We start from the raw sequence: 16,051 nt of genomic DNA, 5'->3' as shown, positions 1-16,051 counted from the left end.
AACAAGACACCTGGATATTCGCATCTTCAAAGGAAAGGAAAGCAGATCAATTCAAAGTAAGGTAATAAGTCGCATTCGGTGATACAATTTTTATTGAAGGGGGACGGGTTTGTGGTGACGACAATGGGAACATATTCATCGTCTTCTGTGATAATAATTTGTTTATAATATTCAATTAAATCATGCTCTAGTCTGTACAATTTCTAGAGACAACTTCAATTTTACCATTATGAACCTTGTTTCAGGAGCCTCGTTGCAGAAACCCTCTATCCTTGATATTACCTTTTAAAATATGTGTTATAATATATGTATACAGTAATACTATAATTTATAGATTGTTTGTCTACAATATATGTTCTAATAACTTGATATTTTATAGTTTTATATATTAAATAATTTCTACTCATTCTGTCATCTGTATAATTGATGCTCCTGTAGCGCAGCGTCTGAGTTTGTTTAATAAAGTTCTAAGTTCTAAGATAGATGTAAAATCATTAAGGAAATACAAGCTCTGGCATGTCGTATTTATTATTACTGCGGGCTATTTATTTCATACTGTTTGAATATTACTATATAAATGGGAGTTCACAATTCGAAATTGAATACAATGCGTTGAACGTAGTTCCTCAACGACCATTATTTTTGTCAAGTTCTAGATAAAAGGCAAGATATTGCATTTGATGTATCCTTTAACTTATGTTCTATTAGATAGATTTGTTCTATGGGATATATGTGGTCGCCATACTCACCAAGCTATGAATTATTTAGTGAGTTTGAAGGATCTGTATTACGGCACTTGGAATTATCTTCTTTTCATTCTTTCTGAGAAGTTACTGAATTTTTAATGTATACATTGTCATTGTATTTCACTCGTTGACTTCCAAAATACAATACAAGATCATACAAAATAAGTTGTTGCTGGTATAAAAGATCCAGATATGATTATAGCATGATATAAACAGGCTATTAATATTTACAGGACTGCCGTTCATAATTTGGACTTTAGAAGAGAAAAACGAACAAATTGAAAAAGGGAAATAACCGTCGTCCAACCCGTCATTTCATGATTTTTGTTAACAAAAAAAGTATACATATACCGCCCATGAAATATGTATTGAAATTGTCACTTCGAAGACTTAAATACTTAGATGAATAGTTAAGTTCACCGTTTACATTCAATTATAAGTTACAATGTTGTATATTTAATTCAAGTATTGCTACTTCGGGGGATAAACCATCTATTCAAATTAAGTCGTATGGTAGTTGATTGATTAGAAAATAATTAAGATAAAATCCATCGATCAATTGTAGTTAACAGGATATTTAAGTTCAGGGTTACATTGTCAACAAACTAAAGCACATTGTCATTATCATTACTATACTTTATGATAGTTTGAATAAAACGTCGATACAAAGGATTTTTATAGTAAGACTTACTACATAATCCCTTGGTCGATACTTACTATTTGTTCTTGATATCATGCAACTTTTTACACATTTAAAGTTAAATGAATATTTTCTATATGGAACTTTTATTCTTTATTATTGGATTTAGTCTTACTGAACTTGACCCCGACATTTTGGTAGATTTCTAAAATAATATATTTAAAACATGTCTGTTTATACATATTTTCTCTTATTTGTTTCGTCCGCAGGGAAAAATCGGATGGGTGTAGAAACCTACTGGAATTAGAATATAAAAGCTAACATGATGTAATAAAAAAACGCATATATCCAAAATTCTAGTAATCAATTGTTTATTCAACGCTACACATTGCATTCAAGGAAAATTTTAAAACAAAGCAAATTAGATGATCTCCATAAGATTATTTGTCCATTTTGTACATGTTTCGTAACCAAACTGCACCAAAAGACATCCACCCTTTACTACATAAATTGCTTACTACATGGATTTTGTTCTAATAGAATAAAGTGATAAAATAGGTGACGGTGAAGAATCACTATGGCCTTTTTACTATGTTGGACATACATCCATATTTGTCAAAATCTTATAACAAGCCTGAGCATCTTTTAACATTTATAATGTGGTCACATGTTTTAGAAAAGAATAAAAACATTAAAGTACTCACATGAAGCTGTGATATGGGCGATTTTATTAAAGATTTGAGAATTTTTTTAAAATATGTTAATTGTTGTATGCCTTTCATAGCAACTTGATTAAATAACAATGTTGAAATATGTCTCGTCTTTGTGAGATAGTATTATGCAAGTGTTGAAAGTTTAACGAGCAAACTATACAAGAGATTCAAAGAAACGTTCAATTCTCGCCTCCGCTGAGACAACGAAATACTGTAATGCCACACTGAACTATTCCAGTGGCACATGCTAATTGCCCATATGGAAATGGAAAGACAGTCAAAATGACACACGTTTATAAACATATTTTATACGGGATTCATAGAATCAACAAATACATATTCTAAATCAACTGGGTTCACATTAAAAGTGGTTTAATATACTAAATATTTGTTTATAGTAGAAAATTAGTCAGAATTATGAATTCAACTAGATGGCATTTTCCTACATAAATAAACTTTACAGATCATGTTCCACTTGTTACACAAGTTTTCGTTTTCTAAATTCGAGTTTAATCCAGAATTAGTTTTCGATTAAACCAGAATAATATGCCTTCCTTATAAAAGTTATGGTGCAGTTTTAAGCGAACAAATCACTTATTTAATATCTATGTAAAAAGTAAAATAACAAAAATACCGATCTGTAAGGAAAATTCAAAAAGAAAAGTCCTTTATCAAAGGCAAAATCAAAAGTCAAACACATCTAACGATTAGAAAACAAATGTCATATTTCTGACTTGTTACGCTAATATTCTTGTCATCCATTACAATTTTAAAGAAAAGAAATTGATCATCAACTGATAATAAATGAAATAACATATATAAGAAAAATATGATGATTTCAATTTCCGAATTGTATATCTCATTTCCCGCGAAGTAATAACTTCTTTTATATTTTTTAAAATAAAGGTCTGCTGTTTAAAGACTACTGACTAATCATATTACAAATGTAAAATCATTTGAATATTTAAGTTTTCACTGAGACAGTCATCACGTATTGATGTCTCAAGGTAAATGATAAATGTTAACCGTCCCGCAGCAAATTAGATTCATATCCAAATATAACTGTTGGTGAGGCATACTGAGAGGATATTTTTGACATTTTAGAGAACCTGATATCAGTGTATGATTCTATTAGAAATATGTATTCCCCATGGCTTATTTTCAAGTATTCCTGTCCATGTGATAAGATGTCTTACTAGATACACTTAGTCAATTCAGATGTTATAAACTATATATATATATGTAGTCTCTGTTCAATATCACACCCTTATTAACCTGAGAACTTAATTTAATTCCAAGAGCTCTGCTCGATATGTTTTACTATCGGGTGAGGGTTGTAACAAAGTGCCATATCCGAAACAACACAAATAGAATAGTAACAATGATCGTTAATCAGCTGTGCATTTCGGAAGAAGTACTCAAGAGGGACGACAAAATAAAATCCTTTGCGAATCTAGATTGCCAAAAGCGTTAAAGGCTGAATTCAAGAAATAAATAAAAAGGAGAGTCGAACCTGTTTAAATATCACACTAATGAGCCATCTTGTTTCTACGTTTCATCTCGAAAAATTCCATGAAAGAACCAAAATAATACACGACGCAAATTGCTTATTCATTTATCCATTGTGATTGCATTTTTAAACAAATTCAATATTATGTTTCATTTTTTTGTATTTCCATATAAACAATGCTACTAGAAACATGTTATATTGAAAGTACACAAAACACTTTTATTTCCATACAATTGTTTTAAGCATTGCTAGTATTTTCGTGAGCCTCATACTTAGATTTTATGCACACGCTATCTTCTTTGGATGAGTTCTTGAAAAAAGATATCTCAGACATTTTTTCTTTTATCCTTCGTGGAGAATTCTAAAATAAAAGTAAGAAAACAGAAAAATACAATAATAAACAACAGAAATATTCAAAGACATTACAAATCTAGTAGTTCTATGTAAAAGCAACAATTTTAAATCGATGAAAATATTTAAAAGGAACGAATTTTCTGGGTTTTTTTTCTAACTACTGTGACCTATAGTCAATAGTTGTGTAATCAATATCAAACAGTTACATCTTAATTTGCCACGCTGTATAGTTGCTATTGTTTCTTCTGTTAGTATTGCCATTTTTTAATTACGCTTTTTTCGTATATCTTATCAATTCCAATACACAATCGAAATGAAAAGAATGAACATGGAATGAAAGTACAATTGGATGTAATATTTAGATATCAAAACATAAATTGAAATTAGAACTTTACCTCAATCAACCATATACCAGATCTGGTATTAGGATGTGTACGTGCATAGTATATCCAAACACCAAGTAAGACCAGCAAAATCACCACGAATATTGCGATTGGTATAGCTACTACTGCAGAATCGGAACCTGAAGAAGTAAAACAGAAGTAAGTTACAGATAATCTGTCAAATAAGTGATTATATTTAAAAACAAATTCTATTTATTATCTTTTATACAGTGATATTTACCATACAGTTCGTGTTTGTTCTGTTTAAGGTGCTCGAGGGTCTAAATCAATTTTTTTTATTTGATATAAGATTTCGCTATTTTTTTCTATAATTGAACTTTATCTTATACCTAATAGAAAAATAAAATAAAAAGAGGGGTCACCGATCATTTACGCTCACAATCTGCCTTCGAAAGAGGCATACATTTTTGTAAAGGTACTTTTTTTCTGTTGAACTAATAGGAGAAAAAGAGGTAATATCGAAATAAAAGAAAGAACTTAATTACAGAAATCGCTTAAATTTTACAATTATTTAGTTAATGTATAGCTTATTTGAAAACAATAATAAAAAATATAGGTCACCGATGAGTAAAAAACGATATTTTAATTTAAATGCAAAAAAAAATTAGCATTTTTGCACCAAAGGGAGATAATTTGGAGCTTTTTTCAATGATTTTAAAAAGTCATCTGGGGCCAAACCGAATCAATTTGTTTGGTTAATTTTTGTATCATATCATAAAGTAATAGCTAATAGTGTAATAAATAAAATTTGTTATGAAAAAACAAATGTTTAATTTTTTGCTGAAATTTTTGTACCCGCGAGCCTCATTAAGTCCGTTTTTATTTTATGCAAATGAAATCAATAATTTTGACTTTCAAAAAAATCTTCAAATGTTTTTTCTGTATACGTGAAAGTCAGGTTTGAAACACAAGTTGGGCAAAAGGAATTCATGATCATGTATGTTTTAATTCGTTGTGAAGGTGTGGTTCTTTAATTTTGTATTATTATGTTGTTTTGTGATATTTCATTGTTACTTCACTTTTTTATAAAGCCTCATCGCCTTGTTTTTATTTCATTTTAGTGTACTTTTTAATGCATATAGTACCATTGTCATTTAGTTACTGAAATTATTGTGTAAATTGTCAGACCATAGATGAAACTTATGGTATTAAAATATACAATTAATTGCAGGTTACTTATATGATTTTTTTCTCTATGAAATGAAGGCCTTTCATTTTGTTCGATTTTACATGTACATGTATTTCATGCATAAATATTTGTTTAATTTCATGTATGCGTTATCATTAAATATTCCTTATGCCGCTTCAATGTCGAGCGTATAAACAAAATCAGAATTGACATCAACTGAATTCAGAAAATAGGACGTCTAGTTAAAGACATTCATCATGTGATTTTTTTTTATCAAGCGGCAATTTAAAAAATAATCACAAAACTTACTTTCACTGGAACGAACGGCATCACTTTGGGAATGTTTCTAAAAACAGAGCAGATGAAATGTATATTTTGTCAAATGATGTATCAATTGCTGACAATTGATTAAGTAGAAAAAACAAAGTAATATTTTCCTTATTAAGCAGTAGGCTGAATGATAATAGGCTCTTAAGCACACTGTGATAAGAAATGGATTTTGGTTAAAGAAGTTTGTTTATGGCGATAAATAAACTCATTGTTGATGCCTTGAAAGATGATACAACTTCAGACAGAAGGGGTTATAAAATCACCTTCTGTAATTGTTGATTCTATCATAAAACATATTAATATAACTTGGGGTTGAAATAAAGTGTAGAAAACATATTTATCTTTTTTGTTTTCAATAATTTGCCTAAAACACCGCTTCAGTTTTGTAATTTATTCTAGGTTTGGTTATCTATATATGCATTTATTATAGTTTTGTTTTAGAATGTTCAATTAAAACTTAAGATTTAAAATCCAAGTAATGAGTAGAAGGATTTTTAAAAGTCGAGAAATGTGCGAAATTCTTTACTTTGTCAAGACATGTTAATTTTGAAGAACAAAATAGTAATCATTTAAAGATATGATATTACCAGCTATACATAAACAAACAAACAGGTTTCAGCGAAATAAAATAACCTAATCAAATTACCCATGGTGCTGCTGTCGTTTTCTGTAGCATTCTCGTAGTTGTTGGTTTTGTCGTTGTTGTAGATTGGATTGTTGTTGGTGGCATCGTGCATTTATCTAATGTATCAAAGCCCTAGGTCATTATAAATTTAAAGTTAATAGTTACAAGAATAACATTACGAACACATTTGAGATATAATAAACAATCAACAACAAAAATATATACATCATTGTTGGAACCAATACTTACATGCCTTTCAGAAATACTTTTGATTTTAATTACATAGTATGTTGAATCTTCATACAATTCTAAATATTATTTTGGCTTTTTATTCTTATCTTAAGCAGCATTGTCAAACCAATAGATGCAGCTACCTTCCTCAGCTTTTATTTTTTTTTTTTTTTTTTTGCAACAACTGAATTATTTATTTTGTAAAAAATATTTCCATTCTCCATTTTAACTGAATACCTTACCATAGAATTATTTATAAACTTATGTATATTATTTTTTTTATCTTTATTATGATCACACTTCATATATACATATCACAGTTTGAAAATACACATATAAATGAAAACATTCATATTACTTATTGTCTTGTCTCTGAAATGATAACAGTCGACATTTTACATAACAATATTGCGTGAAATATATTTCACTAACATCACTGTCAGATTATAAAACTTGTGTATACTTGTATCGTATTAATATTTCCTTTAATTTTTTTTCTCTTTTTTTTTTTTTTTTTTATAAAAAACAACATTTGAAACATTTCAAGAAAAAAACCCTAAATGTTTACAGACGCAAATGTAATATATTAATTTAATTTATTTTCCATGTGATTTTTAATTTTAATTTTTCTTTCAAATTATGTTCCATTTCAATTTCCTTATTTTTTACTTCTGTAGCGCACGGATATAACAATATGATATGTTTTTTCTCGGTTATGTCAAAACTGAGCAAGACTTTCAACGAATTCTTTATCGCCGTGAGGACAATAACGGATGTCATATTTCCGAATTATTTGAGATCACCCCAGTTTTTGGTGGGGTTCCTGAAATTCAGTATGACGTTTTTTTTTATTTATCTTCTGTCTTTCGTCCTGTAATGATAATGCAATTCGGGATATGTCTTTGGTACTAACTGACACGGTTTCATTCTACCATATGTTGCGTTTTTTGTACAAAACTGTCTGATTGGATGACAGCATATTAGAAAACGAACTATCCTTCCTCTTTATAGCACCCATATCATAGTACGTATATCAGTTGGTGTGTTTGGAAAGAAGATACTACTACAAAGAAGTTATCATAATACACACCTACTCTTTTTATGGAAAACATTCAACTTGGAATGGAAACAATAATGTAGTAAGATATGTGTTCTCTCTGTCTCAATCCCGACCCAAACAGTGTCCAATTCGTATGTTTTCCAGTATTGATTTTATATGCATATCATGATGATTTGCTTCATTTTTATCGTTATCTAATCAGATAGTTTATTTCTAGATAAAATCTGTATTGCTCGTTATCAAAACAATAATTGACACTTCAGTGTTAAAGTACCAGTGATTTTGGCAACTTACATTATTTACACAGCCATTATGTTCCCATGCCTGCATATGCCTGTCTATTCCATCAGAACACCTTGATACTGCATGGCACCAAGAACAATTAAACCCAATATTCAATGATGTACAATCTTCACATGTTCTTGCTTGATTACAAGCTGAAAGGTGATTTACATAAAAAAAAAAATTTATAAGTCATTTAGATAGAAATAATCAAATGTAAGTACAATGCCTCTCTCAATTTCAAAAGAGTTATAGATATAGGGTGTTATTTAATGATGTTTTCACTATATTTTTCTGTATCCAAACTTTAGTTTCAGCTTTGAATATTAATTTAGAGTGCTAACTACGCGACATTGACGACATTGCTGTTATCGATAGCCGTATAGAATTTTGCCAATAAAAAATAAAAATAGTAATTTTCTGTGTCTAAAGCGTTTGTCTGACAACTTTACATTTTTACTTTTAGATTTATAAAAAGAGACTACCAAGTTCAATCTTAATGAAAATACACAGTTTTTATCATATAAACAAATATTTTCTCATAAATTTCACATTTTTACTGATGATATTGTAGAAGTAAAAAAAACAACGTTTTTTTAATATCCTAAAGATATGCAATACATAGAGAGAAAAAAGTGCAAAATAGGAAAAAGGAAAACTTTTTGCGAGAAGTTGACAACTGTAATAAAAAATTAGAAAACCCAATCATGATACATATTTTTTCTTTGTAGCGATATTACTTGCATTGAATTAGATGAGTACAAATTTACCAAAGGGTGCTTGATTAAGGGAAAATAACAAACAGTCTTAATTGACTTGAAGGTTGCATCATCATTGCAAATAAAGACTAATAGGGGTGGTTTTACATGGTAAACATAACAGAACAGTTCCTTCTACAAACCATGTACCCTATGCACAAATGAGACATAGAGGAACGCGGAGATCAATCAAATGCGTATAATATAATAGTGAAATATTTCTGACTCACTCGGTAAAGGATCCAAAACAACAGCAGTGTTATCACTAAGGTCTGTCACATTTAGTTTTATGTCATGGTATTTAACTATATATCTGATGTATCCTCGAACTGAAATAAAAAGTAAAATAACAAAAATATCGAAATCCGTAATTAAACCGCAATTATTTTTATAAGCTCTCTAAACATAAGTTTTATCAAAAATATGATGGTACCTGATATTTTTGAAGTTTTATATAAAAACACTCAGCATTAGATAGTCATTAAATATAATTTGTATAAACGTTTAAAACACCATTTGGTTTCATTAAAGTTTAGTTTTGTTTTATCAAAATGGATTTATTACTTTAGATCACATTTGAACAACTGTTGGCTCTCGTTTATAAATAATATATAAGCCTTGTATCTTTGATATGTTTAAAAGGAAAGATATTTACCTCTTCAGTCGCGATTTGAATTAAGTGAATATTTATTATATTCCTTTCTATGAATACCTTTTGTAAGAATAACAATGAATCACTATCAATTGAAATGGCAGTGTAAAATCTACAACTCTTTATAATGTTAATCGGGTGTGTGTTGGTATCAAATAATAATAGACAACTGTAATATATGCACTGTTCTATTTAAAATGATCAAAACACATGATGACGAATTACCGCGACTTTTAATCAATGTATCGTTGTTATTTTCTACATATGTATACAGTATTCCAACTACTTACAAAAATATACGCGATCGTAGTAGTAAGCGTCTGATATACCAACTTTAACCGGCCACTCCTGACCAGAAATATTGGTGTCTGGAACCTGTAATAGGAATGTATTTTTGTTTGACCTACGACATTGATCTTGACTCCAATAATTTTGTTAAATATTTTGCAATTAGATACATATATAATCAAAATATATCATTATTACAAAATTGTAAAAAGGTAAGCATTGTGAACCATCCAGAGACTCTCTTTTAGAGTATAAAAGATTTGAATAAATAATAAAAAAAAAATAAACCATCAATTATGTTCTAAACCAATAACATCTTAATTCCTCTTTAATTCATTTTACCTACATATATCAAAGCATTTTTGTACACTTGAGACTAGACTTCAAAATGGAGTAAACACTACTTGAGTATCTATATTGATAATATAGACATCATAGATACATGTATCAAGATTGATTTTTTTTACTCCAGACGCGCATTTCTTGTACAAAAAACTCAACTAAATGCAGTTACAGACCATGCAACAAATCCCGACACTTACTCAACAAAACCCACTGTCAAAGAATCAATGCCTTTATTGTAAAGGTTGGTCTCATTAACAAAGTGTGTACTTCAATTCGAAAAAAACATCACAATTCACTGCAAATTTCAGGAGACCCTTGCACAAGTTGGAGTGTTATGTATCATTGCTAGAAGTGAATACTGCCACATATTCGTACTAACGTAAACAGTTAGGAATAGCTACATTTACAATGGAGTGAGAGAAAATGTAAAGTTTTCTCAAATCATGGTAAAACATATGACTATATATAGTATATCTCAACAACGTAGAAATGTTCACTACAGCCTCCAAACAGCTTGACAAAACAAACTCAGTTAGTATAATGAAAAATTAAGGGATAAACTTGTAACAGAAATTCCTAAAGCTTTTGACAAACGGAAGTTTGTATTCAAGAATAGGCGGTATCTGTATTGTCAAGTGTTTCGACACAGATCTTCGGTAGGATTTTAGGGTTTTGCTTTGAACATATATAAACATATACAATGCAACACAACAAATGTTATTTGATGTTTCATAAATATACTTACTGACTTATAAGCTAATAATATTGTACCATTTTCAAAAAGTGTGGCCTGGTAGGTGTAGGCCCCTTCTATGAAGAAAAAACATGTTTGAAATATTATTAACATTAAATTCATTGTTTTTTTTTTACAAAATTGTGTTATTAGAATTGAATGCAGAATGTGTAAGTTTTACGCTATAGTGTTTACGTTTACAGTATATATAATGACAAATAATATCTTAATGCTGATAATTTATTGACAAAACTGGTTTAATTGGTAGCAATTCTAATTGATTTACCCCTTATTCACATGATTTGATGGTGACACATGCGTACAATTTCAAATCAGCTTTAATTTATCATGCATGTCTACCGACACTTCTCTTAAAGTCATACGATTCTGGAAATGTAACAACAAGATGAATATGTTTTGCATACTAGAAGAGCTAAGCTTATTAACAACACGTAAAAACAGAATTAGTTTTAAAAGAAAATGGTCCATAAAAAATGTCGACATCAAATGAAGAAAGTTAATTAGAACCAATGGACGAACAAAATATTTGATTGCAATTTATATGCTATGCATCTATATAAATGAACAGTAAGTGCACACAAAACATGGTTAATATATATACGCATACAGTGGTTAGCTAATTTCTTAAATACCAAATTCACCAGACGCTCTAATCAAAGTTCTTTAAAGGTTTTTTTCTATAAAAATGTATTTTTTTACATATCTAACAAAAGGTGTCATTGAATAAATAAAATAGTTCCGCTATTTAAAAGTTATAAATCGATTGAGAGAAAACATTAATTTGAACAAAAATAAAAGATAAAAGTGTTAAGGTTTTGATTTTTCCCTACGATATAAATGTTAATCGCTTGCCCATCCTTAACTTAAGATACAAATAGATAAAAAAAAAAACCCAAAACAATCATGTCAATTAGAGACACATACATATATATAAATCACAATGTTTCATGTGAATTTAGTAATATGTGTAATATGTGCATAAATACGTACTTTCAGGTTGGTCATTTAGTTTAACATTTCTCCATTCTACAACAAAACTGTGACCTACAAATATAACATTGAAACATTAAGTAAAAAATCAATTTCAACCTTTGTCGTACATGAATAAAGAACTAAAAGAACTCTGTATAAACTGAAGGTATAACAGGTTTTTGAAATAAGTTCATGTATATGATCCTACCGAAACCCATTTATCATTTATTAATTCATTTTCACGAAATTTTTTATCCGCTGAAACAAATGTTATTTATTATCATGATGATCTGTTAAGATAGTCGTACAACCTACACTTAAAGGAAAATTATTTCAACAACAAAAATTGCCAAATTAAATTGCAAAATTCAACGTTTAATTCTGCATTTTGGAGACATTTCGAAATACATTATACAAGTAATGTACTTATATAACTTTAAACATGATTTGGCAACTGACATTAAGTTTTCCCTTATTGTTCTGGAATATTCATTTTCATTTAGTTTATAATTTTAGAATGTTATCAGTTGGCCTGTGTACGTCAGCAAACTTACCATCGTCTTTGTACAGAATGTGCGAGTCATTTCCAATGGTATCAAAATTACCCATTAACGGTGCAATATAATGGGTAAAGGTCCAGTCTAAATCAGGGTGGGTAAAATTACTCATATAAAGAAATCCTGGAATAAAATAAATTGTGAATATAACTGATTAGAGTACGTATGCATTTGAAAACTTCGCTGCAGGGTTATAATGTTGTAACTACCAAATCATCAGAAAAAGTCCTAAACAAGAAATACGGTGCTATTATTAAAGACGTAGGATTGGCGGCACTATAAAGTGTCTTTAAACTTGCTTTTCATTCGTTTGATATGTATAAGCTTTTTAATTTTCCATTCGTTTAATATGTATGAGATTTTCAATTTTTCATTAGTTTGATATGTATAAAGCTTTTCATTTTTCTATTCGATTCAGGACATTTTGTTTTGTCTCGTTTATTTTGCAAAAGAACGTCAGATTTACTGAACATTGAATAAAGTAATAATCAGAACAACAAATAAATGTTTTACTTTGAAATATGTTTTTTGTGAAATATATGTCTTGTGTCCTATTTATAATCGTATCAATATTCGTTCTAATAGGAACTCTTTTAGGCAGAACTCCTCTTCCTTTCTGTGTTGATTGTCACAATTAATAAGAAGGGTAAACATAGTGTCATTCGGACCAATTGTTTGAGAATCTTGTCTTAATTCTATTTTTTGATTGATAGTATTAAGTTGTTTTGATATTAGTATAAATGTGATAAGACGAATAATGTTGATTCATCTGAGCAAAATTATCAATATTAGCTATTGCTATTAAAACTTGTCGTCGATCGAATTCTGCCATTTTTTACCTTCATATTTCACATTTTTATAGTCCTGTACTGTTTTTTTGTGTTACTGTATCAAATCGTTTTATTATGTACAGTCATTGGTATTCGATTGTTTGACGACACGATTTTATATTATGAGGTGAATTCATTTTCAACTATATTTAAGTAACTGCGAGCATATTCTTTGGTATATATGGTATTGTATATAATTGTGTTGTTTATATTTGTGTAATTGTTTTCTATTATATCTATTCCGTGATGCAATATCTTCGATGATCTATGTAATCTCATCCTTTCAAGATGTGGGTTGATATAATCTTGGTCATCCAGACGCTGCATATGCATATGTGTTCGCACTAAGGATGATAACTCTGGTAATGTAGACCGTCTTACCTTGTGTTGTGATTGCAAATCTATTCATCAGGTGCCCATAAAAGGGAAATTGAAATGACACTGTAACAAACTGAAAAGAAATCAAAACTTTTGATTAAAAAACAAATATATTTTTATACGAAAGCCTTTTGGTTATCCGAACTGCTGTCAGAACTTGAATTTTGAAAAAATTTCCACTTAAATTTTTAAATCTTACATTAATACCGTCTATAGATCCTATAGTAACAACTTATAATTAAAAGTTTCAATTAAATGAGAAAAAAAAATCACAAAAATACTGAACTCCGAGGAAAATTAAAAAAAGAAAGTCCCCAATCAAATGGCAAAATCAAAAGTTCAAACACATCAAACGAATGGATAACAACTGTCATATTCCTGACTTGGTACAGGCATGTACATTTAAACAATATTTCTTCGAAACGTTCTGGTTGCAAATGATGTGAATAAAGGTTTTGTTTCTACCAAAATGATAGTGCATAATTATTAATAATAAAGCGAATAAAACAGTTGAGACTTCAGAACCTTGACACTTAAATTTTATACATTTAATATTTATATTACCGAATATCGAAGATGATGGTCATTGGATAGAGTATGTTTCGTGTGCCCTTCCAACTCATTCCAGTAGGCTCCATCTGGATCAGATATAATTCTAGATGTGTAGTAATCATGGTTGTCTGTTATCTAAATGAAAATGTATTTACAGCTTAGTTTATTTGCAATATTGGTTGTGAAATTCATTTGATTATTATTCTTCATATCACTGAAAACATACAACTTACGTAAAAACAATCCTGCTTAAATGGATATTCACACAAATACTAGACAAACAGAGAGAAGAAAACAGATTAATAAGTGATTAATTCATATTTCAATTTATTCCATACATCACAAAAAAGAAAGGTTTTGATAGGGATAATAAAATGCTAATAGCTAATAATCAAAAGTACCAGGATTATAATTTAGTACGCCAATAACAAAACGATTTATTTGATAATTGTCAATATAACCAAAATGTTAATTTCGATAGTTGATTTAGGATATGACCTGTACCAACGCGCATACATCACACACTTAAGACGTATATTTAATTTGCAAAAACAATGCTGTTTTCATATAGAATAAAATTCAAAACAGTGTGGCTGTGGTTTGATTGACACATTAAATTCATCCATTGACTGGGACAATTTACGTGAACGTTTGTCTGTAACGACCACTGTTCACGACGTACCTACGATAGACATTTAAACTGTGGGGTCACCAAAGGTTTCTTAACGCCTTTAATTATAAAATAATTCGAAAAATTAATCAGGAATAACCTTTAACATCGTGTTATTTCTGATTAATTTTTGGAATTTATTAAGGTGTTGAGAACCTTTGGTGACCCCATAGTTTAAGTGTCTTTAAAAAGTACATAATGAGCAGTGGTCGTTACATACAAACTTTCACCTAAATTGTCCCAGTCAATGGATGGATTTAATGTGTCAATCAATGGCCACGCTCAAGAATCAATCTTGTTCTGTCTTTTGTCGGAACCATAGCAGATGGATCTGTACAAAGAACAGTTGTGTGTTGCAATTTACAGCATATTTTGTAGTCGCAAGGAAAGCAAGCAGCATAATTATTTGAGTACTTAGACAGCAGAAATGACCAAAGAAATAAGAGTTTGGTTTTTTTTTTCATTTACCGTTGTTTCGTTGTCTGGAGGTGCACTTTGTCTTTTGACAATGTCATGCTCCTTGTATACAACCTGTCTATGTTCCTGTTTTATTGACAAAACACCCGATACTGTAATAAAAATAACACTGTTTTTTAATTGGAATTCTTCCAAGAATTTAAATGCTCCTTTCAATAAAAGAGAAATGACCTGTTTAAGTTTTAATTGCATGTAAATAAACATTCTAAATGCACTGATGTAAGACTATGTTGTTACCATATTTATTTCACTCGTCTCTGTTGAACTTATTTCTTCCCAAGTTTTTTTTATGTAGCATGTATATTACCATTTTTTATATGCTAGGCTTACTTTTTTCAGTGGTTGTTACGAATAATTGTAAGTAAAATATATTATCAATTAATATGAATTGATTTGGTTGTTAAACGTTCAGTAGTGAACAAGCACTGAATACTGCGAATACAAAGATACCGCTTAAATGTTTTCTCATTTGCAACAGTTTATATAAATGTGGGCTAATTTAAGTAAGATACATCACTTACGGTATGATGAAATGATTTACCGAATTAGTAAAAATAATATGTCCTGTTTCAGAATAAATATAGTATTATATCGTAAAGTTGCTGTATACTTACATGCTATAACATAATATACATAAAACACAAGGTACTCCATATGTCATGCACAGCTTATAATAATATGTTTGGTATGCCTGTCATTAAGTATTCACAATAGAAACCATTTCACATAATACTTCCTAGTCTAAAAAATAAATCTGTGGAACGCATCAATAGATTTTATTTACGTTCATATAC

The 16,051-nt window shown here is 29.4% G+C and overlaps 1 protein-coding gene across 1 annotated transcript; it reads right to left on the bottom strand.

The window, feature by feature from the left end:
- Positions 1–3,700: 3,700 nt before the first annotated feature.
- LOC143047044 (plexin domain-containing protein 1-like) lies at positions 3,701–16,040 on the bottom strand. Its single transcript, XM_076220032.1, has 14 exons — positions 15,872–16,040; positions 15,249–15,349; positions 14,123–14,245; positions 13,562–13,631; positions 12,348–12,473; positions 11,812–11,865; positions 10,813–10,877; positions 9,725–9,809; positions 9,013–9,111; positions 8,037–8,179; positions 6,473–6,583; positions 5,806–5,842; positions 4,359–4,486; positions 3,701–3,970 (listed from the first exon to the last, which is right to left on the bottom strand). The coding sequence occupies exons 1-14, from the start codon at positions 15,909–15,911 to the stop codon at positions 3,848–3,850; spliced, it is 1,305 nt and encodes a 434-aa protein (XP_076076147.1). The 5' UTR covers positions 15,912–16,040; the 3' UTR covers positions 3,701–3,847.
- Positions 16,041–16,051: the final 11 nt, after the last annotated feature.

Source organism: Mytilus galloprovincialis, chromosome 1 (assembly GCF_965363235.1).
Source record: "Mytilus galloprovincialis chromosome 1, xbMytGall1.hap1.1, whole genome shotgun sequence".
NCBI classification, from domain to species: domain Eukaryota; kingdom Metazoa; phylum Mollusca; class Bivalvia; order Mytilida; family Mytilidae; genus Mytilus; species Mytilus galloprovincialis.
Note: the sequence above shows the minus strand (reverse complement) of the source record. Positions and strands in the feature narration are given on the sequence as shown.